We start from the raw sequence: 26,671 nt of genomic DNA on the forward strand, positions 1-26,671 counted from the left end.
GGTTGACAAGAATGTTTTCATCGTGCTTCCGGTTGGACGTTTTGCTGGCGAAAAAACAAAAACACCAATAAACCTCGCAAACTGAAGTAAGTTATGCAAATTGAAAAAAATATATACCGACTATGTTCCAAGTATAGAAAAATATTACCGGATGGTGCACAATTAGTTACGGCATGAAAGTCGGTAACACAGAATGATAAGTCGATTTTTCGTGGTATGGTCTAATATGTGTAACCCGTACCCGTACCCGAACCAACTTTTCCCCATACCTAAATACTATTTTGTCTATTTCTTCATTATTACATGATATTTTCACCTGAAATTTGGTACATGGTTAAGCTAGATTTAATGATTTTTAAATGTTCGGCGAAAAAAATGATTTTTTAAGATTTTCTCATTTCAAGAGGTCTAAAATGTGTAACCCGAAATTCCTGTACCCAAATTAAATCAAAATTAAATTTTGTTATCTGTACAATTTTAATGCATATTTGACATTAGAACATCATGATATTATCAAAATTTTCATTGACGATGACTTAAAATGGCATCAGACTCTGTTTATAAGACTTTGTTATTCATTCTGGATAAAATCGTATCCATTCTTTGCTGACACGGGGATTGACGCTAGGTATGCTACGGAATTCAAATTCAATCGCTTCATTTTTAAAAAAATGTCAAATCTTTCAAAACTTTATCAAAAGTCTTACAGTGAAGTTTTAACCTTTAAATGATTTTTAGAAAACAGTAAAATTTGGATAGGAAAGTGAGAAATAGTCAATAGGAGAGTTTGCCAATCTCATTAGTGATGTCATATTCACTAATTTACATATCATTAAGTGTCAAATTGGTTGGCAAATAAACAACTAAATAAACAATTGACAATTTCATGATTAGAATCCCAATTTTCAAAACTTTATAACTTTGTTATTTTATATCCAATTTTGGTTCTGTAATATGTTTCATTTAGATAAAATAATTCATATTATGTATGTGAATTTATAACTGTTTTACTTGAAAAAATAAATTTGTAGTGATATTTATATGTAAACCTCTATTTTTGTATAAAATTATAATTAAAATCTTATGTACATGTAGTTTAATTACTGAATATTTATTTAAAAATTCCATTGATAAAAAGAATTTTACTTGCAATTTTGGGAACCAAAAGAATTTTTCAATTATCTTTAAAAATGAAAAAAGTTATGATGATTTTAAGTTGATACCCTATGCCACTCATTGGATTTTTTGCCAACTAAAACCAAATGACAGGTAAGTGATGACATCACGAAGAACTCTTTTATAATTAGTTTGGTACGGCAACTTCTGGTTACACATTTTAGACCTTTGACTTCAGAAGACCGATCAAACAAGAACTATACATCATTTTCTAGATTAGATATAAATTGAAACAGACTTTTCCACATCTCATGCAATTTTTAGTTCTTAATATGCCGTGAGAATGAATATCTTAGCAAGACATTATTTGGGTACGGGGAAAAGTTGGTACGGGTGCAGGTTGCACATTTTAGACCCTACCATTTTTCGTGTCTCCTGCTGACCGGTAAAATACTGTCCACACAGTTCTTGATCGGCTTTCTATCTATGTGACAATGCATCAAATTATATGCTCCTACTGTAAGTCACTCTCTTTTTCCCCTTTTACACCATTTTGGTCTACCTGTTACCCTACCTACCCTATTCTTGTCTACCCTTAACATTTTGTTGTCATGATTTTGGTTTAAGCATTGTGAAGTCTAGATTTTTCCCCATTAACTCAATGAATAATGTAAAATGTTTTTGAAAATTATAATAAATACCTTATTTACTTACCCTACATTTAGCTTACCAATAGCTCAAGTGAGTTTTTATATGGGATTTACTTTAAAAAGTAAGTAGCAGTCGTTTTAAAAATCAGACAGAAGGTTATTCATGCATGTCAAAAACCTACTGAATTCACTTTTATTTATTGTTCTGAAACACTTACAGACAGGTCTTATTTTCTCATTTGGTTGTTATGCCTTTGAGATAAAAAGTATTGGCAGTGGCTGCTTGTCTAAGCATTCGCAGACAGGGAGCCTCTACAGGCTAATCGTCCACACATCTGGTTTGAGTCAATAACACATAGAATCATAACTGTTCATATACATTAGTAATGTGGAAATTGTGAGAAATTCTTTTTATACAAAATAGTACAAATACGATTGAAATTGTATCTGATTTAACAAATAACGATTAAAATTCATTCAGAAATTATACAAAATACACATTTAACAAACTTGGAAAACAAAAACAAAGTTTGCACACCAAAAAAGATTTTTTTGGCACATGATTCAGTCCGGCACATTTTAAATCAATTCTGCCATTCCAGATGGCAAATGTGACACATGTCCATTCACACTGGTCTTTCTTTGTAGAAACTAAAATTTTTAAGATTATTCCATACTTTTTTTAACACATTGATATTTTCGGCGAAGATTTAATTATTTTTTTTATGTAAACATTTTGTAAAGATGATACATTGACTGTGGCACCAGTCATCATAACTTCTGTGTCTGACCAACATGAAACCTGTCCATTTTCAAGCACAGGGGCTTCCTGCCACTATCAAATGTGCTGTCAAACTAGTATATAACATGAACAGAAAACTTGTCAGTTTATTAAATGTGAACACAGTTCGCGATAACATTACTAGTTGTACAAGTTAAGGAAGAATGAAAGCTAAAAGCAACTCATATGAGATACATTATATTCTGAGTTGACTGGCAATATTGAAATTTTTTTTTTTTTTAGTTGAATTTTTAAATTGGCTGTCAATTTGCAGCCATTTTTAGCAGTTGCTCGGATTCCAATGATTTTTGGTTTAATGAGGAATCATGGTATTCTAATTTCAAAAACAAAAATTTGTTCTGGGTGACCATTTTCAAAATGGCTGCCTTTTCCTGCTAATTGCTACATTTTTTTTCAATGATATTTGGTTATATACAAATGTAGTAAACATGGTCTTTTGAGATAAAGTGATGTTGAAAATGTTGTAATGCCATGATTTAACTTCATTTTATGTTCTTTTTCAGCAAATTTATAGTGACCTAATGCCCCCCCCCTTTTCACCTTGCGGGATAACAGGGCATGGGGGGCTTCTGGCCAAATTTTTTCCAGCTGTTCTAAAAACACTTTGAAGGCATTTCAAACATATTATACTGCTTAAGGTAACTTTTTGAACTTACAGCATTCATCAGAAGATGCTCTTTTTCAGGAATTTTTTTCGAACATGGTAACAAAGCATTACACCTTTACTTTCTTAGTCAGTAGGGCATCATTTCCCATGTGAGCGATTCAGCCTTATCGAGAGCCTCGATAGATTTATTGCCCTTGAAAGCCGAAAAATGACAGTTTTTGCAGTTTTCAGCCATTATCTTGGAAAATGTAATAGAAAGAAAAAAAAAACTTTCGATTGATGAAATAATCCTAATGAATAGGCCTACAAAATGTTTTTTCAGTCAAACTCCTTGCTTGACAGTTGAAAAACAGTTATTTTGCAGTTTTCAGCCAATTACTTGGTTACTACAACAGATAGAAAACATTTTTAGTTGATGAAATGATTCTTATGATTAGGCTTATAAAAGTCTAAATTGTGTCTTAAGTTGTAAGATGACTCCATCGAAAGGCAAAAAATGACATTTTTTGCAGTTTTCAGCCATTGTTGTGAAACTATAATTGAAAGAAAAAAAATTCAATGATAAAATTATCCTTGTGATAAGGCCTTTATATGTCTATATTAGTTTTTGGTTTTGAGATAAATCCTTGTGAAGAGTTATTGCCCTTGACAGTTAGAAAATGACAGTTTTTGCAGTTTTTATCATCTTGAAAACTAAAACTTTCATTTGATTAAAGATCTTTATGATTAGGCCTACAAAAGTCTTAATTGGATCGAAGTTGTGAGACGACTCCTTGTTATAGTTACTGTCAGACGACTTCTTGTTAGAGTTATTGCTGTTGAAAGTTGAAAAATGAACCAGGTGAGGAGGGAATCTGGCTCCGGGGGGCAGAAAACAAGACTTTCATTTTTTGGCCTTACTTGATGAATGATGTTTTATTGCAGGCTTTTAAAATTAGTTGCTCTTGTGTCAAGGTGGGGTGGCAGTAGTTCTACTTCATGTCAAAGTGTGCTGGCAGTAGTACTGCCTCATGTTAAGGTGTGGTGGCAGTAGTGCTGTCTCGTGGCAAGGTGTGGTGGCAGCAATACTGCCCTAATATTTACTTCCTTTACATATCTTCACTACTTTGAGAAGAAGCCCTCAGATATTTTAATGTACATGTAAAAACAGAATAAAAATAAGTTTCTTTCTGGGATTGAATTTTAGAATTTTTTTCCACTTGCTAAATTAAGCAATACTGAAAATTAGCACTTGCAAAATTTAAGTTTTTTGGGGTTATTTCTAGACTTAACCTATAAGATATATATAATTCCAGCCCTGTGCGAATCCGGGTGAGAAAAGAATTGGCCCGCAATAGCACTGAGCTTGTCATAAAAGGCGATTAAATAGTGCTCAGAACCCTGGTCGTTCGCTAGGGCACTCTGCCCACAGAGCAACTGGGTTGTGTGCCCCAGGTGGTGGAATGGGGTATCCCATGGCATGTTACATGCTGGGGTCGTCAGGCCATAATACGGAAAACCTGACTGCAAACCATAGTGGTGCACCGTGTTGGGAAAGATGCCGCATTTCTCGCACGTTAAAGATCCCTTCTGTGGTATTCTCCCGGAGTAGCAACCATAGGGCTCTGCCACAGGAGGCTAAATTGCCCGACCCGACCCATCCCTCGTTATTTCCGGTGGCAATCAAAATTTGTCAACCCTATTATCCTTTTGTCCCATCCCTTTTTCATGTTATCACCCATCTCATGTTAATTGCCTGAATATAGCTGAAATATTGCTGCTTGGGCATTAAACCACAACAATCAATCAGTCAATCATATAGAATTCCACTGGCAAATTTTAACAAGTATTTCCCCTTAAATTTGATCACTGTCTTTGGTCTAGCAGGTCTGAATGTAGTAATATTATATGCCTTGATTTAATAAGGCTGTTTTCTCTTTTGAAAGTTTTTCTAAGTCCCTTAGACATCTGTTTCCTCTTTTGAAAGTTTTTCTAAGTGCCTTGGACATCATATTATTTTCTATAATATGTAGTCTAAGTGCTGAATGGGTTAGTGAAGTGTGTTTTTAACCAAAAAATTTAAAATGCTAGTACATTGATTACCTCCCTTTTTAATTTGAACACAAATTCAACATTTGATCATTTACATCATTTTACAGAATTTTTCATTAAAAAAATAGATGTCACATAATATTCAAATGAAGAGGACAGTAGTAGTTTTGAAAAAAATTCTGAAAGTATCACTGATCGGTTCTTCAATTTTCTTACTGGTAATACTGTATATTTTGCTAATTACATGTAGTTTGCTTATAGAAATAATTGTGTACAGTGCCCTAAAATTCTTGAAAATTTCTTCTTACCATTGAAAAGTTAGTGATAAAAAATGAACAATACTTGCCATGGGTAAGAAGAAATGGTTCAGTAATCCTAGAGACCTTTTATATTACATGTCTATTGTAAACATACATGTACATGTGTTAAAAATATACCTGTATTTCTTTTTCAGAGGGTATAACAATGGAAGAATTAACAGCCAAATTGGCTTGTGATTTCTCTGTCAGTAGTGATCCCAATAGTACAGCAGCTGAACATCCTAGGTTTTCTCAATATAAGGTCAGAAATCGTATCAACCAGGAAACGAGGAGAAAAAGAATTCTAGAGGAACAAAAGAAGTAGGTTTTTTCACACCATAATACATGTACTTGCATACTTTTTACCAGACCATATTTTTGTTTTTATAGACATTTGTTTGATTTATAGTGTGAAATTTTGCTGAAGTTTTATTTTTTTGCTGCTGTCCAGCCTTTGACACGAAAATTAAGGTTTCTTGTGAATTTTTTTTCACAGGACATTATAAAGCAATTTTAGGAGCTATTGCAGATTTAAATCAGTGCGAAAGTAGATTATTTACAAAAACCATGAAAAAAGACAACATGAAAATTTCCTGGTTTACAATGTTCAATATTTTTAGATACATGTGACTGAAATTGTACAATGTTTTTTGAAGAAATAAATGCTCAATTTTTTTTTTGTAGATATGAAAAAATGTAACATTTGTCCCTAACTTCAACCAAAAAAATAAATCCAATTTTTTCAGACACAGATTTGATTTTCTAAGTCACATTCGGAACTTGTCAGAAGGAGTATGGGACAAAACAGATGCCGAGTCTGTAGACTCACAGGAGTCTATGGAAATACAGGTTACAGATGATAAAGTTAACATGAGACGACCTGGAAAATATTACAGGAATCAGGTAATAAACTGACAGATTGGTCAAACTTTTGACAGTAAGGCCAAAAGTATATGATTCATAGTTTACATGTAAAAATATAATGTATAATACGGTTTTATATACCTTAGATAATTAAAGACCATGGGACCATAGAAAGTGTGATGTTACTTTGTCTCTATATTTATACCTATTCTTCTATTTAATTGACCCATTTTTCTGACCAATTTTGATTAAACTTTATAATTGAAGACTTAGGAAAAAAATATATTACAGTAAGGATGTTAACAACCGAAAAAAGCAGATTAGTATGAGACAAGTAATTTTGAGACAAACCCAATATCTAAAATATTTTCAAACCAACATTTCAAAACAAGTATTAAGAACTAAATAAAATTAGTGTCCAAAATTTAAACAATTTTGAAAATGTTTTTAGTTTGTGTTCTCCATTTCAGTTAATGTATTCGGAATGGTTGGTAGAAGTTCCTGATGATTTTGAAGAACAATGGTTAACTGTTGTTTGTCCTGTTGGTAAAAGATGCCTTGTAATTGCATCAAGGGTATGTCTGGCTTAAATGATAAGATGAACTTGTTAGTCCACCACAAACATTTATAAATGTATATGAAGTCTTGGTTTATTATGTGTAAATATTGTATAAATAAATATATGACCTAATATGATAAATCTAGGCACTTTTTTACAAATAAAGACTGTTGAAAAAAACAAAGGAAATAATTGAGAAGGGTATATTAGAACATTCAGATAAACTTGTACATCTTTGAACTTTGAACTGAACTACAATTTATGATATTGTTTATTTAGAAATTATGTGTGCATTGAACTTTGCAGTAGTGAGAAAATTCATCCATTAATAATGTTACAAGTTTGCATATTGTAATTTTATGTCATTCCCATATTTTGCGATAATAAAAACAACATTAATTTATTATTTTATTTTTTAATTTCCATCAACAGGGAAGGACAACTGCCTATGCTAAAAGTGGATACAAAGTGTCAGAATTCAAGTCGAAGTTTCCTGGTGGTAACACAGATACATTTAAAGGTTTCTTTTGGAAAATTTTCATCATATATGATTTTTTTTTGGAATTAATTCATATCGTGTAGTAAGTAGCAGTCTATATAAAAATCAGACAGGAGGTGATTCATGTATGTCAAACACCCACCAACTTTACTTTTTTACTATTTCCTATTCAGAATCAGTTAAAGACCACTTAAGGCTAAAAAAATATGCTAGGTTCTCAGGCCCCACTGCATCCCTAAAAACTCTCCCGCATCTGTGATTTTATTACGGTAAAATCCAGAAATTTTACATCTGTTCCAGAAATTTTCATATCCAGTCTAGAATCGACTTTTAATTAGTTAACAGAATTGTCAGTGCACTTGACAAAAAGGTAAAAAGCATGATGGGAATGAGGCTGTTATTAAACATTGTCTTGTGGCAGAGAGATGGCTCTTATTTCTTGTCGCATCTTATATTCTAGTGAAGTTTAAATGCCATGGAGTATTTTATTTAACTTTTCAACATCCTGTACGTTTACAGATTTGTTCAATTCAATGAAATTTATTGAAAAAGAGAAAACTTGCTTCTGATAAAAAAAAAAAAAAAGAAGCCTCCATCATGCATCAATTTTTTTAAAAAATGGCCTGAGAACCTAGGCATATTTTATGTATAGCTTAACCAGTCTTGGTTTTTCGTTTGGTGTTTTTGAGCTAAATTTTACATAGATTGTACTTGAAATTTGCACTTTGTATGAGTTATTGTTCTTGATTTACTTTGACTTGGTTGATTTTAGTGTGAGATGAATTTACAATTTTTTCAAAGGTGCAGATGTAAATACAGAGAAGTCTAATGTTACCTAAAAATATTACATCTGAAGACCAAAATAACATTGTTTATTCGGTTGGTTTTTCTTCACCTTAAATTACCTAACTATAGGCAGTGTCTGATTTTTATTTGGACTGGTACTTTAAAGTCTTTAAGTAGATCATACCTAATATTTCTAGTTGATTGATTTTCCTAGGTTATCTCAAATATGACCTTGAATGAAAATACTTGAGAATTAATGTAAAAAGTAAAGGTTAACAAACTTGATTTCAGTATCATTAAGCCTTAATAAAGGCAGTTTTTTTCAATTTTTTCCTTTTTGGCTATTTCACTACAGTAATATAGCATTTATTTCATTTGATAATGTCCATTTAATGCAAAAAAAAGGTAATTAAGGAATGACTGTATGACATTATCAACCTGTTTTTATGATTTACTTATTGAAAATAATAAGGAATGACTGAAATTCGACGAGTCAGTCATAATAAAGGCTGATGACATCATATAGTCACATTACAAATTAGGGTCAAAATTTTTTATCCAATCAGAATGCATGTTACTTATGAAATTAAATTATTATACCATAGTAGCAAATTTGTCCTTTGAACTATTCACTAGAAGAACAAGCTAATAGCATTATATAAAGCAAACTATGTGTATAAGTAATGGTTAAACATACACAATTTCGGGTTAGGGAAATAGCCTTATGATGTTTGTTTCAACTGTAGTACATTTCAATTTGTACTGATTTGTGAGATTGAAATTAGCACTTCCCTGTTTGATTTCAGATAATGCCATTCTTGATTGCATATATAATGAAGCAGAGGGTATCTACTACATTTTGGACATAATGTGTTGGAAAAATCATCCCATATATGATAGTGAGGTAATTCTTATCTGTAAAAACATTTGACATCTGTTTTAATAAATTTGGCTTTATAGTATTTTGAACCCCATGCAAGAAATGTTCTTATTATATCTTCTGGGAAACAGCTGACACAAATTTAATTTAATTGTAGCTAGTTGAAATGGACCAGTTTCAATTTCAATACAAATTTAGCTAGGCTTGTGAATACTTTAGATAGCTCTCTAGGTAGAATTTTGCCCTACATTATACCAATCAATGTGTCCTAATTAACTACCACAGAACACCTGTTTTTAAATTTTGAACATCTTATGTTTTCTTGAATAGTGAAAGTTTTTTCATATTAGAGAAGTATGAATGGCTCAATATGATAAAGCTTGTGAATAACACATGATATCCTCTTCTCAGAGGTCAAAATATTTTCATACCATGGATTACAATTAGAAATAAAAGGGTAAGAATTAAAGAAAGTTCCCACTGAAAAAGATAATAAGCATAGCCATTTAATGACAGTACTTTTTAATACATAAAAATGAATCCCATGTTTCTGTTGTAGACTGAATTTAGGTTCTTCTGGTTGAACAGTAAAATGTCCGAAACATCAGAAGTTATGACAAAAACAGAAGATAATCCAGTAAGTAAAGAACAGATTGAATAAAATACTACTTGTAAACCTTGATTCTAAACAGAATTTTAAAATAAGAACTCCTGTGTTTATCATTTGTAAGAGGACAATTATTTATTGACAATAGCCCATCAAACCTGGTGAAAAGTCATGTTTTTTGTTGCCTGTTGGTTTATTTTATATTTGATATACTAAATTAATATGAGGCTACCTTTCCACTGTTTTGATATTAAAGATTGTAGGACTTCAGAGTTGCCAAGTAAAGAACATGTAATAACTGGAATATGTTAGTTCACAATAGAACAACATTTCTGGAGTACAAATAAATATTAATTGTTTTTATAAAAAATGTCTGAACTTTTTGGTTTTTTTCCTTACATGTATAATATTTTGTTTGTATTTTAGTATAGATTTTTACCCTTACCTAACTGTCCACCAACTAAAGAATCTGTTAGTACAGCTATTAATGGTGCAGCATATGAGGTAAATAAATGACATGTATAAATTTAGTTTCATATTAAAAATGAAATGAAGATAAATTGATCATCTGTTAATGTATGGCAGGTTATTTTGGCTTGTGCAAAAATTGGCAATATTTAGGCAAAAATGTAAATGAAATATGTTGGTGATTGTGCACAAGGTACTTAAGCCAATAGTAAATATTTTGGGGCATTTATTTTGACATTTTAAGACAGACTGCTCAAATATGCCAAAATTTGTACCCTGCAAAATATATCTGCTATGTGGTATTTAAAACTGTAATGAAATTGGTCACTAGTCATGATTTGTATCTGTAACCTATCAGTAAGTAATTGGTCATAAATCTGTTAAATGCTTAGATCTGGTCAGACATTGTAATTGTCATATACAATATACTATTAACATTACAATTAAAGAATCATAAAATTGTAAATTTCATATTATTTTGGTCCAGAACAAAACAAAGACATTGGTCATTTGTCATGGAATGAATAAAAGATGTGTGAATATTGCACTTAATTTTAATTGACACAAGTCTATAACTGCCTTATTGATCTTCATTTATTAGTTTGTGTATTATATGCTATATTCTAAACTTTTGTTTTCTAAGATTGATGGTTTACTGTTCTACCACAAGAGGACACACTATACATTTGGTTCAACACCATTAGTGGTATGGCTCAAACCATACATGCTTCCAGAAATCCTAAATATACCTGTGCCTGACAAACTTTCTTCTAAAAGACCTGACAATTATACTACATATGCTGCTCATATGGAACTAGTAGCAAAAGAAAAGGAGAAAAAAGAAGAAGAAATCAAATCTAAAAAGGAGGCTAGACAAAAGGAGCGAGAAGCAAAGGGTGAAACGGAAGGGGGAAGCCCAGAAAAGGGGAAAAAGAAAAAAGGACGTAGAAATAAACAGCAAGGTTTTGGAGGCTATCAACAAGGACATGGTTATGATCAAGGGTATGGCTATGAACAAAGATATGGATATGGTTATGGACATGGATACCAGGATTACTACAGCAACCAGGACTATTATTGCAATGAAGGACAATTTCAAGATAGTGAAGAAATGGAAGTGAGTAAAGGTCAAGGTCATGATTGTGGACAAAGTGAACAAATAGATCAAAATTCTAGTGGAATGATTGAAATTCATGAAGGAGGAGGGGATGGAATTGAGTGAAATTACCATTTTAACCTTTCATTTTAAAAAAAAATGCATCAAAATCTCAAATTTAAATGGCTGCAACAGTTAAATCTTGTATTTTTATTCTAAAATATATAAGCTGTTATCCTGATTCCATACTATTCCAGGAGAAATTAACTTTATTGAAAAAAGTAAGAAAGTGTTTTTATCAAGATTATATTCTGACTGTTAGGATTATTCCCTCCAGTTTGCTTTTTAAATGTTTCACTGTAGTGACTTTGTCACAAATAAAATTAATTTTGTTATAATACATGTATTTTATTGGTGTCAGGTTTTTACAGAAGAAGCAGCCATCTTGAATAAAGCAAACAAGCCTTTAAATATTTTTCACAAATAATTAAAACATTGGATTTTAATATATGTAAATATTTTTTTTTCAAATTCATCATATTGTTGTAGCCATTTAAAAATCAAGAAAATATGTTGCTAGGTTATTGGTTCACTTTATCCATGATGGCTGTCTGTCTTAACATTTAACATAGTGCCACTATGATAAAGAAATCATAATCTGAAAAAAAAAACAAAAAAACTATAGGACTTTAGTCAGAACTAGCATATCCCATGAATTCATTTTTGTTCATGACATACTTCATTCAAATTGTCTCTACAGATCTGTTTTTTGCAGAACTATTTTTATTTCTTAAGTACCAGTCCACATAAAATTCAGACACTACCAATGGTAATCATACATTTATCTCCCACTAAAAGCAACCAAATGAAGCCAAATGAAGAACAGTAACTCTTGCAAAGTGCAAATTTCATGTACAATCTATATAATTTTTATCTCAAAAGTACAACCAAATGAAAAACTAAGACTGGTTACGTGATCAGTTATTGTTTATGAACAAGAAATAAAACTGAATTTGTTTGGTTTTTGACATGCATGAATCACCTTCTGTCTGATTTTAGGTGGGCTCTTGACATGCATGAATCACCTTCTGTCTGATTTTAGGTGGGTTTTTAACATGCATGAATCACCTTCTGTCTGATTTTAGAAAGACCGATACCTAATTCCTGAAGTAGCAAAAACAAATCTAAGCAAAAGAAAGATGTAAAAATGAATATTCACGAGGTGATAAAAGTCATCTACATTTTGAAAGTCATTGTATTAGCTCCTGAACAGAGAGATCAAATCCCCATTGCAAAAGAAAAATCTGACATAGCAGTTTAAAAAAAAAGAACAAATAATAGTTACTCAATCAAAAGTGTTGTGCATCACAGAACAGGATGCTCTATAGTTTAGGTTCTGTCTATGTCTATCAAAAATAAAACTAATACCTACTGTTGAACTGTAATTTGTGCATGAAGTATTTATTACCATTTGAAATATGCATATTTGAAACTGGTTAAAATTTTATTAATAATTTTTAAAAAAAATTGAAGAGAAGTTGATAGATTTTGAAAATCTGATTTCATTAACACAATATCTCAAAATGTTAACATGGTGTTGAACTAAAATTACATGCACTTAAAATTATCATTTTGAAATGTACTAAACTAATTTAGCTAAAAATTGGGGGAAATGTACATGATGTAAAAACTTCATTAACCGATTTTGGAACTGCAAATGTCAACAAAAACTCCACAAAATCCTGAAGACTATGTTTTTATTAATTTTGCTCTATTGGATAAATATTTTGGACAGCTTTTTTAAAGCAGGATCATAGATTTTGATAATCAAATTTTTGTTAAAGTTGTATTACATTTGAAGATGAGCATATTAAATTTGATCTCATTTGATTTGAATGCAAAGTCTAAAAAAAAACTTCCATTGTAGTTTGTAAAGTAGTAAATAACAGCATTGTTAACATATCTTCAAAAGGGTTAAAACATGTTCGTAAATACTTCATTTGGAGCAAGGCCCTTTTTAATTTAGTCAGTTTCCTAGTTTATACAGTGGTTTCAAACTATTTAGCTATCATAACAAAACAAGTGTATGATCTTTTTGTAGTTGTGGAATTCGGGAAAAGATATTTATGCAATACAAAAAAAGTTCTAACTTAAAAGTGGTATCTAGTTTTTGTATAAACATCTTTTTAGTAGAATAGAGCAATGGAGAAAAAACTACTTATAAAATAAATACTGGTCAAAAAGCATATGTAGGCAAACAAAAAAGTACCGGTAGTCAAAGCCAAGAACATGTAAAACTAAACAGCAAAACAAGTAGTCATATTGGAAACCATGCAACCTGAATCCATAGATGATTAGTCAGTCATAAAAAAAAATATTAGTCTGTGACACAAAACACAGATTACATGTATGTGACATAAAAATGCGTTATTTTTAGAGCATTGTGCAAAACTCTTTGCCACTTGGACCGCAGCTTGCCTCAGTGAAAAATTGTCTGACAATTTAATCATTACTGTAAAAGTTTCATAGTTCCCTTTTGTTTTTGTTTGTTTATTTGTTGTTTTTTTTTATGTTTGCAATTTTTTGTTTCCAGTTATGAGATTCTGGGGAGGTGTATCATGTAGTTTAGTGCAGTGGTTTATTAAAATAATTAAGTTGGTTATGGTTTAAGAATTAGACCTGGGTGACCAAAAACTTAAAATACTTAGGGCTGAAAATATTTTTAACTTTTATAGTAACTGATTAATGTCATGGAATTAAAAGTAGTCATCCGGTGTTAAAAATATTAGCACAATAGCCTTGTTTTATTAAAAAAAATGTCAAATTGAGATTTTCATAAAATATTTAGCCAACTCAAATTTTGTACAATCAGATTGCATGAAATTGAAGATTTGATGAAGATCTCAGTATGAGATTTTGAGATTTATATACAACCGCATTAAAAATTGGGGATGTATAAAGGTATCATCCTGTTATTGTCATTGTTGTTCTTACGTTAAACTTTTGTTTATTCACAATAACCTGAGTAAAACTCATCTGATCATTTTTTAAAAAATTAACACATTGCACTTCAAATCCTGTTTTAGTTAATGCAGTCAGAATGGATGACAGCTTTACCAGATAAGTTTGAGACAGATTGGTTCATGATTGCATGTCCTACTGGCAAAAGACAAATGGTTGTTTCAGGCATGGTAGGTTTATAACAGTTTGCCAAGACTAAGTTTGGACAAGATGGGAATGTTGATTTCTGGAGAGAGTTGTTTGGGAAATATACAGTAAAACCTAGAACAACTGAAGTTATCTTGCAATGTGTACTTGGATTAGAAAGGATGGGAAAACCAGTCTTTTCTTTAATCAAATGAATCTCAGATCTATCTAAATGAAATATGTATTGGAAAACACATACCAGTAAGTCATCACTTGGTATCTGTCATCGGTCATTGTTAACAATTTTCTAGAACTCTTCTTCTCTGACACTACTTGACCAATTGGAACCAAATTTGGTATGAATATTCCTTGGGGTATTCTGCATAGAACTGATGTGTGGATTTTTTATCCGTCTAAAAACATGGCTGCTGTTACAAAAAATAGAACATAGGGATCATAAGTAGTTTTTTGCATATGTCTCCAAAACAGTTAGGTTTAGTCAAATTCTGACATGAGTTAAAGTGCTAGGATGATGAGATATATCTCTGTTCAAATTCTAGCTTTAGTCTGTTAAGTCATGTTAGAGTTATTGCACTTTTTCGATGTTTTATCCCTATTCTTAATGTTATTTTTTTCAAACCTGTGAAACTACTTGACCAATCAGAACCAAACTTGGTATGAATGTTCCTTAGGATGTTCTGCATAAAACTGTTATGAAAATTTTTGATCTGTTGAAAAACATGGCCGCCGTAACAAAAATAAGAACAAAGGAGTCAGAAGTTTTTCTCATGTATCTCCAAATTGTTGAGTTTAGCCAAATTCTTTCAATTGCTGGAATGATTTTTATTATAAGGCCCACAAAAATTTCCAAGAGATCAAAGTTGTCGGGCAACTCCTTGTTAAGAGTTATTGCCCTTGAAATGTTAAAAATGACGTTTAGTTTTTTTTTTTACAATTTTCAGCCAATATCTTGAAAATTATGATAGATAGAAAGAAAATTTCACTTGCTGAAATGATCTTTATGATAAGGCCTAAGGCAAAAAATTAACCAGGTGAGTGATTCAGGCTTACGGGAGTCTTGTCCTAACAAGTGAAACTGTAGCATGTTAAATTAAGACTGGTTTACTGTATATGACAACTGTATGGAAAAAATGAACCATATTTTAATATAAATTATTTGTATGGACAGATGCATATCATATCAAAGTTGTGTATAATATTTGATTTGGAATCTAAGCTATATTTAATGATGTAATGTTTCCTTTCAATGAATTTACCTGTTATGAAAAATATTTACGTACCCTGTATATATAGAAGTATAATATTTATTTGTTCTCCTTCCTTATATAAATATAATACTCTGTTAAATATACTAGTTACTCTTGAGATGGAAGAAGAAATTCCATTTACTTTGTTCTTTTTGATTGAAGCAAATTTATTGTTACATTTTAGGGAACAACTTGCTCCCAGAATAAGATGGGTGTAGTCAAAGATGGGTTTCGATCCCTCCTCCCAGGTGGTAATCCTAACAGTGGGAGAGGTAGTAAGTGATTACTTATAAGAATGAGATCATTTTGTTACCATCACAACGTCACCAAGGGACTTAAAAATGCTAGGAGTCCATGTGTCTGTCTATCAAACCTTGTAAGCAATCTCAAACCTATATTTCTTAACAGATTTTGATACAATTTATTTATTTTTTTTAGAATTTTTTAATGAAAGGTGTAAGTAAAAGTTGAAATGCTCCTTGTTTCATGCATGGTTGAGTTCTGACTCTTGTGAATCTATTTTTTGTGGCTGAATGTTAATTTTCAGTAGATGAACTGGTCAAATAAAATTTATTTCAGTTATACTCAAGTTTTACAAATGTCTCTATTTCCCTTTATTGCAAATGAGTGATACAAATGACTAAATCGTAATTATACAATACCTGTAATTAAGTACTATTCTCTGTAAGAATGCAGCAGTAAGTGAATCATAATTGGAAATAAAACATGAATTCTTATTCAAAACATTATCTTAAATGCAGAAATAGTATTAATTTCTTATTTTAGTTTCAGTAATTCAAGGTATAAATTATATGAAATGCATTATAATTTCATCTTCAAAGGGAGATAGCTTGTTTAATTGTGTGTGTGTGTTTTAGTATAGTTTTGTGTGAGAGGGTAAGATTAACTTGTAAACTAACTGTAACCCTCTCAAAATAAAAGATTTTATTATTATTATAACTCAATTTTCCAGTATCAATGTAGTGTAACTTTGAAGTTACTCACTTTTCTGCATCCTCTGACACTTCTAAAACTAAAGAACTGTCTATTCATCTTTATTATACCATGAACCATGTGCTTTCATTGTCAAATTCTTTTTTTTTCTCAGTTATATTCATTATTATGACTCAGTTTTAGATTCTAGCACTTTAAATGTGAAATTTTATAAAATGTACAAAATAAGTAGATGTGGATGAGAATGAAAATAAATCTGTCATCGTTTGGTCATCTTTGTGTCTAATTCTACAGGTACTTGTATTGTGGATTGCATCTTCAGTAAATCAGAGAACACATTCTATATAATTGATGTTATCTACTGGAAAGATCAAAACCTACAGGATTGTGATGTAAGTTGTAGCACATACAATGCTGAAGTTCAGAGGATCAAATTGTTCTTTCCTTGATTTAAAAACAAGTAGCTGACAAACTTCTTTAGGTTGTTAACATGACAATTGAGATGTTCTATCATTCAATGGGTATTTTAAGCTATGTTTGATATAAAGTCTTTAATCTCTTTCTCAACTATTCAGTTATTACCAAAGAAAGTTCATCAGGTGATTGCTATTTATTTAAATGAAGACCAACTCTATTCCGTGAATATCATCAGTGTATGCCTTCTAATGAGGTTTATCAGTAACTACACAACATTGTCATATTCAAAACTAACATCCCTCACTCCTATGCTTTCCTGACTGTTATATTATAAGTAAATAAGGTAAAGTTTGTCTAACTTTTTTATGAGGCTATCTTTTGATAGATTCAATATGATTATAAACTATTGTTCTGTAACAATTTGTTTTATCTCCCTGAAAAAGTTTCCGGGTAAAGTATTTAAGGTAGATCATACAAATGCTTTTAGCAGATTGTTTTTCCTAATATTTCTTAATGATGACCTTGAATGAACATACTGTAAAATTTTATGATAAAAAAAAAACTTAATTTGGAGATAATTAAGCCTTAATACTTGTATTTTTTACAACATTTTATTTAGATTCTGGTTTGCTTAATATTAAAAATATGGTAAACAAAATTTCTTAAAAATTCATTTATAAAAAACACTCATCTGACATTATTTCATATTCCAGAAAGACAGTTGAGGGTCACCAAGCTTAACTTCTTGTAATATTAAAAAAGAAAAATAGTTCTCATTACATTTCTGGTCTAAATAACCACTTCTAACGTTTCCATTACTTTACATGTTAAAAAAAGTAATTTTCAAAGTTCCACTTTGAGTTTCCAGGACAACTGACATCATTAAGTTGCATACCTTTGTTAAGCTTGGAAAATAAGGCTTTCAAAATCATTATGCTAATGGTACGATGATTGTAGAAATTCTTCTCAAAATTTACTTGAATAAAATAATACTGGAAATCCAAATTTTTACGTTTTCTGCTTACTGACAGCATGGAGGCATTTTACTCACATTTGTAAACAATATTCAAGCACTTTCGTAGTAAATTACAGATATGAATTTAAAGTACACATTCTCAGCTTTATTTTGACTACTTTTGATCAGAATGCACACAAATGCACTTACAATGCATAATTTTAGGGTTAGTATGTTTTTGGTGCTACTTAAGGTGTATGGCCATTTGACCCGGAAGTGGTTAGTGAGACCTATAGAACATTTTCCCACCAATTATCTCCCCCTTGAAAGAGATTTTATAAAATTAATGCTTGTTATTTTACCATATATAAATTTATGCCAGAAAATCGTTAAACAATTAAAAAAATTTTTTACATCTTTTCATGCATTATTTGCTCACTGAATAACATACTTCTGTACGAGTTTGCAAGATTACAGAAAAGAGTGCACCATATAATAGGTTCGATCTACTTAAATGGAATTTATATCCCATTAGCAAACAATGCGGTGAAAATCATTCCCATTTGTTGAAATACTATCCCTCCTTTGAGCATATTGGATTCCTTTTGAAAACCCCTGCCTGAATCTTTCAATCAGATTTCAAATATTTCTTACAGTTTTCCAGTTGTAAGGGGTCAAAGAGCCATACCTAAAAAAAATAAGGTTTTTTTTTATTTGTGGTCAGATTTTAAAATTTTTAATTGAATTTCCAATTTTGTGCTATATTGTGTTCAAACCAGTTGGTGTTTCTATAATGAACTATAAGTCCCTATAAAACTAATATAGTGCCCCTAGTGATCAGTGATTTACATGCTGTGCTTCACAAAGCTATTTATTGCAGAAACATCTTTCATCATAGAAAGTTTTTGTTTTTCCATGTAAAATCATTATAATGTGTGAAAAACAATTATTTCAGGCGGATTTTCGTTATTTCTGGTTAAAGCAAAGACTTAGTGATGAGAAATCACTAAAAGATCTGGGACGAGTTACAAAATTAAATGAGGTAAGATTTTTTATGTTATTTACATGTAAGTCAATGTAAATCAATGTTACATGTAAATTGATATTACTCATATGAAAGTCAATGTGAATCAGTGTTACATGTAAATTGATGTTACTCACACGAAAGTCAATGTGAATTAATGTTACATGTAAATTGATGTTACTCACATGAAAGTCAATGTGAATCAGTGTTACATGTAAATTGATGTTACTCACATGAAAGTCAGTGTGAATAAATGTCACATGTAAATTGATGTTACTCACATGAAAGTCAATGTGAATCAGTGTTATGTGTAAATTAATGTAAATTAATGTTACTCACATGAAAGTCAATGTATATCAATGTTACTTACATGTAAATCAATTTCGAAAGCTATACAATATTCAAACAGTTTTAATAGAGGACAATGTCCTCATAATGCGTCTGTGTAAAAATTAAACCTATGAGTAATTTGCATATGTGAGAGAATTATTTCAGCCTGTTAGGTAATAAATACAATACTTTTCATGGGGAATTGATACACCTGAAAGACTTGACTGGTATTCTCATTGAAATAGCTATCAGTTAGCAAGCTCCGGAACAGCGTTTGACATTCTAAATTCACTCTAGACACTGCAGCCAGCCCTCTCAGAAAATGCAAGAATCTTGCAGTCGTGAAAAAGTGAATGATTTCATGTGACGTTATCCAATTGTCAAACAATGTATGATTTGGATGATGCCCAAGAATTTTGAAAGGCCTATCTGTAGCGGTTTGTAAGAGAGGAAATAAACGTCTGCCACTGTTTGAACACCTCATCATATAACTTCTACTGAAGTCAGGATTAAAATTCATGGGCTATTTCTCATATTTAGATAAATGACAAAATGAACTAAAAAATATTCTGAACATTCGATAGAAAGTTGTTATTTAAATTGTCATAGCTTGCAATCTGGCCTCTCTGACTTATCAGTCTTCTTACAGGTTACACCATTACTGTTCACCCAAATTTGGGGAAATCTCCCACAAAATCAATGAAAAATGTAGAATTACCCACATAAAATGTAAGATTTGTGGATTGTTTTTGTTAAAAAAAATACATATTTTCTGTGAAAAAATACTAAATAATTGAAATTAGCTTGAACGTAAAAGTCTCCCACTAGAGACAATATGATCAGAACTTTTTGTTTTCATCATAATACTAAATGTTAAATTAATGAAGAAGTGTATCATTGAAGAATTTTTCTATATCATGAAAGTAACTAAAATCCTATAAACAAAATTAAAAAAAAGCCAAAAAAAAAAAAAAATAAAATAAAAAAACAACTAAACATGCAAGTCTTATTTATGTAGCAATTACTTAATAAACAACAGTTTTGCTGTTTTATCTCTAATGTTTATTTTTTTTCTTTTAGCATAAGTTTGTCTTGGTGAATGATGTCCCTTGTACCAAGAAGGCTATAGAGTATGAAATTAATAATGTATCTTATCAGGTAAAACAAAGTAGATAATTAACATTTTTTTGAAAATTAGTTTAAGGGCAACAAGATACCTGTTGGACATTTCAAATATGTGTAATGAATTTCAGAATGTAACTTAAATGGACAAATCAATGAAATAGGATCAAGTGAGAATGTCCATATTTGAGTGAAAACTAATAAAGAAAGAAAGAAGTTGCATCAAACTGGCAGTAATACATGTACTTCTACAGAATCACAAGCTGTTTGTGGTTAATCTTTAAACCATGAAATTTCCTGGCAGATTTATTTTCACTATTTTTGTGGTAACACATTACTGTTGTGAAATTTTTACTTTCTTTTACGAAGTTTAAAATACATTTCAAGGAATGATTTAAAATTAAGAAGTGAACAAAAGTAGACTGAGTGAAGTAACTGTGTAAAAAAGGCTACACAAAAATTTTCTGGTTTACATAACATTTTGGTATCAATTGTTTTTCAGTGAGCAAATTTAAGGGGAAATACTTAATAAATGCAAGTTAAAATTCAATTTTGCCAGTGGAAATTTCCACTTTCTAAAATTTGCTAGTGGAATTCTGTATGTCATATACTGGTAGGTAAAGTCCAGAAATTACCCAAAAAACTTTTATTTAGCGAGTGTAAATTTTCAGTACCTGCTTAGTTTAGCTAGTGGAAAAAAATTCTGCAATTCAATCCCTGTTTTTTTCTCACCAATTGTAAAGACAGTATTATCTTTAAGATGTGTTGCATCCAAGTAAATTGTAAAAATAATGGAATAACTTGGAACATAACCAAATTTCATATAAAGAGATTAGGAACTCATATTTAAAATTTAGGTTCTAAAGTATTTTTAATCTTTAAACAATTGTTTTTCTTCTCTTTTGCATTTCCTCTACATATAACCTTCATACTTTAAATCTCTCTTCATTTTTAGATTGATGGTTTACTGTTCTTCAAGAGAGCCTCACCTTATATCAATGGTACCACTGATGACTGCCTCTGGCTAAAACCTCACATGTTGCAGGATATACTCCCAGATGAGGATATTCAATTACCACAATTTCAAGTATGTAGGAGGCCAGCAGATTTTGATTTTGAAAAACATGTAGCAAAAGTAAAAAAAGAAAGGGAAGAAAGAAAAACTAAATCTAAACCAAGATGGGCACGTAAACCTAAAGTTGATATAAACCAGCTTGTGGATGAGATAAGTCAGATGTATATTGAAAAGAGAGGTGGTGTCATTCCAGAAGGTGTGCAATATAATTCTCCTCCTGAGGGACAGAAAAAAAGTGTAGGTGCTATTGGAACAGGGAGAGGTCGTGGCAAAGGCAAACAACCAGTGATAAATAATCCTGAACTTAGCCAAGTAGGCAAATATGTTGGTACTGAGGATTATCAGTATGATGGAGAAACATTTGCTCATTTAGGAGGATATAGGGAAAACTTTGGAGGTGTAGGTCTAGACCTACCTTCAGGGGAGTATGTGGCTCAGACGGGTGGGTACAGACAAACAAAAAAAGGTGGCTATTATAATGATTACAGTAGTTATGATGATTATATGAACCAAGGACAAGCTTATGACTTAGGGATGGGCAATACTGGGAGGAGAGGTATGGGGAGGGGGATGCTTGGTGTGGACTTGAGTGTGCCCCAATATAACATGTGGGGGTATGTAGACCATAATGCTTCAAGAGGCAGAGGTGGTCTGTTAAATTACAAGAAAACACGTCAACATTTTAAGTGACATATTTTTTCTGTTGTTGGACATACTTCATGGTTATGTGTGCGGACTGTTTTGATTAGAGAGTTTGTTGTTGTTACGTATAACAGGATGTTTTTATTTTATGCAATATGAGTTGAATTGTTTTATTATAAGTCCATATGAAACTGTTTCTATGTTTGACTGATTACCTTGATTTTCATTTGAGAATTTTAGTGCTATAAATTTTTGCAAATATGGTGAATTTGTTTATTTAAAAAAAAAGGCCATGAATTTAGTGCCTGAGTTACAGACTACTTATACTTGTATATCATTGGCACAAAAAGATTTAAAAGTTAACATGTCAAACATGCAAGTTTGCATTGAAGTTAACAGCAAAATGAATACAGATTTATTCCGTAAGAAAAAAATGCTTATCCACAAAGTGTGTTTTTTTTTGTTTTTGTTTTCGTTAATCATGTTTGTATATCTTATGACTGTAATAATGTATATGTACATTTGTGCAAGTTAGAAAGGATAGATGTATATTGTTCACAATAGTATTTGTGGAGCTCAGAGGTAAAAGATGCTGTGGTGAATACTATATAAATGTAATCTGATTATATTTGAAGTGGTGGCAAACTGTAGTGTCAAGAGCAGGGATAAAAAGTAGCAGTTGCCCAGTAATCTGTTGCTACTAGATTTTGAGCTGGGCTACCAAAGTTTTGGGTAAAATATAGTTGAACATTTATAAAAAAAATAATAAAATATGGTCTGGGGTACCAGCTTGTATTTCCTAACCTCTGTTCATGAGTTACAACTGACTTTATATACACTTATTTCTTTTTTTGTTAACATACTAACACAGTCCACTCAATATGATCAACGTAAATTTCATAACAGAAATATTGTTTGCCTAAAAAGTTATCCCAAATACAACTGATTATTTCCCTACTCATAGTCAAAAGTGCTGGATACAGTGTTTTATAACCTATAACATAAAACTTTTTGTTGTGTATTGTTTTTTTATTTGTGTTGGGCATACAAACATTTATATAAAAAATGTTGCACTACAACAAAGCTTTGTGTTATAGAACAAAAAGTGATTCTATTAAAATTTAAGCTGATTAACTGTATGATTTGTATTTTTTTTAATTATTAATATTATCCTCTATTAAATTAAGTTTTAACTACAAATTCAAAATTTGTACCTTATTTTAAATTTCCTGATTTAGGAGAATGACAATTTTTTTCGCAATTAATAAAGGATTGGATAGTTTTGATAAGAACAACGATGTCACTGCATGGTTCTTGTCACTTGTCCCACTACTGGGATTTTTTTCTGAGTTTAAAAGCTTTCAATTTAGATCAGTTATGTTCAGAACTGATTGGCCACTTTACCTTACCGTTTCAATTTTGATATTTTGTACAAGCAGGGTTAGCTGAGCTTAAACAATGGCTTTGTCATTTGCATTTGTCTGTGAGAAGAAGTGGATATTTTAAAACCCATAGAAAAATGAAGTGTCCATTAGTATGATAGTGTAGATTCATTGTTGTGTTCTAATTATATATGTTTTAATAAAGTTGTTGACTTTATGTCCATTATCATGAGAATTTCATTTTACATAAAAATAAAATGTGCTTACGTATATATATTTTAATTTCTGATGTAACACACTTTCTGATTGGATAAAAAATTTTGTCCATCATCTCTTAAACCAAATTTTGTTATGTGACTGTTGCATCATCAATCTTTTTTCCTGATTTATTCCTTAAATTTTGATAATAAATTAAATTATAAGGAATGATTGTTGTATTTTTTCAGTCTATTTGAAATAACCTCAATGACTGTGGTGCACACAACAAAATAACCTGCTAAGCAGATTGTTTTAGTGTGCACCACTTGATCGAGGTTATTTCTTCATAAGACCGAAAAATTATAACAGTTATACCTTAAATAATGTTATAAATAAATGATGTTGCCATCTGTTTAAAGATATACAATTTTAGGAGTTTCTTGTGTACAGAATAAAGGCCACTAATTATTACAGTAGAACTTTTGTGAATTTTTTTTTATCTCAATTTAAGTACCAGTCCACATAAAATTCAGACACTGCCAATGGTCAAGTGATTTCAGTCTTCATATGCTGTACTTTTCACATAACAAGAATCATTTCTGCGTTTGAATCTGCAATTTTTATAAAAACATACATTCGTCTCCCACTTAAATCAACCAATTGAAATCAAATCAAGAACAATAACTCTTGCAAAGTGCCAATTTCATGTACAATCTGTATAATTTTTATCTTAAAAGTGCAACAACCAAATGAAATACTAAGACTGGTTATGCGATCAGTAACTCTTTCTGAATAAGAAATAAAACTGAATTTGGTCGGTTTTTGAAATGCATGAATCACCTTGTCTGATTTTTAGAATGACTGCTGCTTAACCTTTGTCTCAAGTCATATACCGTTATACAAAAATTTTCAAATTGTCATTAATTTTTATTATTACCAGTACATGTAAAATATTCATTTAAAATCAGATTTAATACTCAACATGAATTCTACAATTATTTCTAGAATTTATTCCCTTCCACTTTAAGGGTAATTAAAAAAATAGAGTTTTGCATATTCATAATAATGAAGTAAGAGTGAAATTAAGGCAAAAAGTCAGCACTTATTGTTTTAAGTGTTTTTTTACTTGTTGATATGTATTTAGTTCTTAATTGCATATATGGATTTACCTTGGTTCAAATGCTTAGTTTCAACAATAGTACTGGAATTTCCTCAAGATGATCTCCTAACAAAACCGTACATGTACATTTTCATTATGTTCTGAAGTATTTTTAAATGTATATCTTATGTGCTATATTTTCCAGGAAAATCATACAAATATCAAGTGTTGGGATGCCAAACATTTTATTTGAATTTTTTTTTTGGAGAGAAAGAAATTCTATGGACAGAAAAAATGATAAGAATTTTAACTCGGACTGCTACTGAAATGTTCTCCTGCAACAAAAAAAAAAGATTTTTTTCTGTGCTTTTTTATAAAGAAAGTACATAAAATAGCTTTGCTGATTAAATACAGTGTATACAACATATTTCGATTTACCGGTAATCCAGTCAAAATGAGTTTTAACTTAAGACAAATTGCAACAGAAAACATTTTGCGTAAAATATATAGCATTACGACCCAAATAAACACATACAAAAAGTCTAACAAAATCTGATGTGTGGAAACCTCAAAATGTGCATTTCATATTTAGAGGAGAAAACTCAGGATAAATAATGTTTTTTTTCAGATTTTTGTTTCTTTTTTTATCAATTTCATGTACAGTATATTACTAAGATGATAGCTTTTTTCTTTAGAATATTCTGCACATGATATGTAACATCTCTATATAACATCTGTAATGGTAATTGAAATGCTTATTTTGAGGTTTCCACACTTAGATTTAGTTAGACTTTTCTTTTGCGTTTTTTTTTGTCATAATACTATAGCTTAGATCTTAAATATCTTCTGTTGCAATTTGTTTAGATTAAGGCAAAATTTTTCAATATTGTTTCTCTGGTAAAAAAAAATTGAGCTTTAAGGCTATATTTATTTTGTGTTTTATATGAGGTTTTTATTTTTGATTTCAATAACTTGTGTTGCTTTGTTTACCTTGTTAAATCATGTCTTACTAGGACTATGAACATACTGATTGGGTAATTTAGAGATTTTGTTTATAAAGATAATATACAAACATTACATACTAAATTTTTCCAACTTTCAGTTCACATCAAATAGAAAGGATGCCCAGTGTTCTTGGTAAAAAGAAAATTCAAAACAGTCTTTTCCTTATGAATGAATTTTATTTTTAAAAAGGAGTTCAGATTAGACAGGTTTGACTGTATATTTGTTTGTGCAGTGAAATTTCTCATGCAAGATTGGCTTTGCTATCAGAATTTGGTTGTACACTGTTCATGGATTGTCACACCTGTTTTTAAAAAATATAATCATGTTATCCTGTATTTACCATGTCCATTATAGAACAATAAGGCATGTTTTCATAAAGTTCATTCTCTTTTCTACAAGGTTGAGAAATCATTTATTATTATGAACTTGTATGTATTTGAATAAAATACTATATAGTTCTGGTTATCTTTTTCTTCTTTTATTGTCCTGGATTTACATGAGTGTTAAGAGGAGCACTGAAAAGGAAATAAGACTTAATATATAAAGAGTACCTTACAGTGAAAAACATTTTATCTTAAGGATGTAGACCTAGGGTAAAGGACACAACTCATGAAATCAGTGATATGTTTGTATTACATTTAATATCACTAAAGCTTCCCAAGCTTTCATTTGAAGCAGAATAAAATGAATCCAAGTTAATTAGATGCTTACCTAAGATTGGTGTTAAATGCTGAATACAAACGTTCCAATGATTTTTAAGAGTTGTGTCCCTTACCCTAGGTCTACCTC

General features: G+C 30.6%; 1 protein-coding gene across 2 annotated transcripts; it reads left to right on the forward strand.

The window, feature by feature from the left end:
• LOC148621649 (uncharacterized) lies at nt 1–22,389 on the forward strand. 2 transcript variants are annotated; one of them, XM_088576242.1, is made up of 15 exons: nt 1–86; nt 5,661–5,826; nt 6,252–6,408; nt 6,840–6,944; nt 7,361–7,448; nt 9,020–9,117; nt 9,653–9,730; nt 10,127–10,204; nt 10,812–11,285; nt 14,351–14,455; nt 15,864–15,954; nt 16,928–17,025; nt 18,961–19,047; nt 20,440–20,517; nt 21,437–22,389. In XM_088576242.1, exons 2-15 carry the CDS (start codon nt 5,672–5,674, stop codon nt 22,244–22,246), a joined length of 2,502 nt encoding a protein of 833 aa, XP_088432368.1. In that variant the 5' UTR covers nt 1–86; nt 5,661–5,671; the 3' UTR covers nt 22,247–22,389. The 2 variants fall into 2 exon arrangements, with proteins under 2 accessions (XP_088432368.1, XP_088432369.1); XM_088576243.1 differs by lacking the exon at nt 1–86 and adding an exon at nt 489–628.
• The last annotated feature ends 4,282 nt before the right edge of the window (nt 22,390–26,671 follow it).

Source organism: Perna viridis, chromosome 3 (assembly GCF_037379345.1).
Source record: "Perna viridis isolate PV_CMFRI_1.1 ecotype Kerala chromosome 3, ASM3737934v1, whole genome shotgun sequence".
Classification (NCBI taxonomy): domain Eukaryota; kingdom Metazoa; phylum Mollusca; class Bivalvia; order Mytilida; family Mytilidae; genus Perna; species Perna viridis.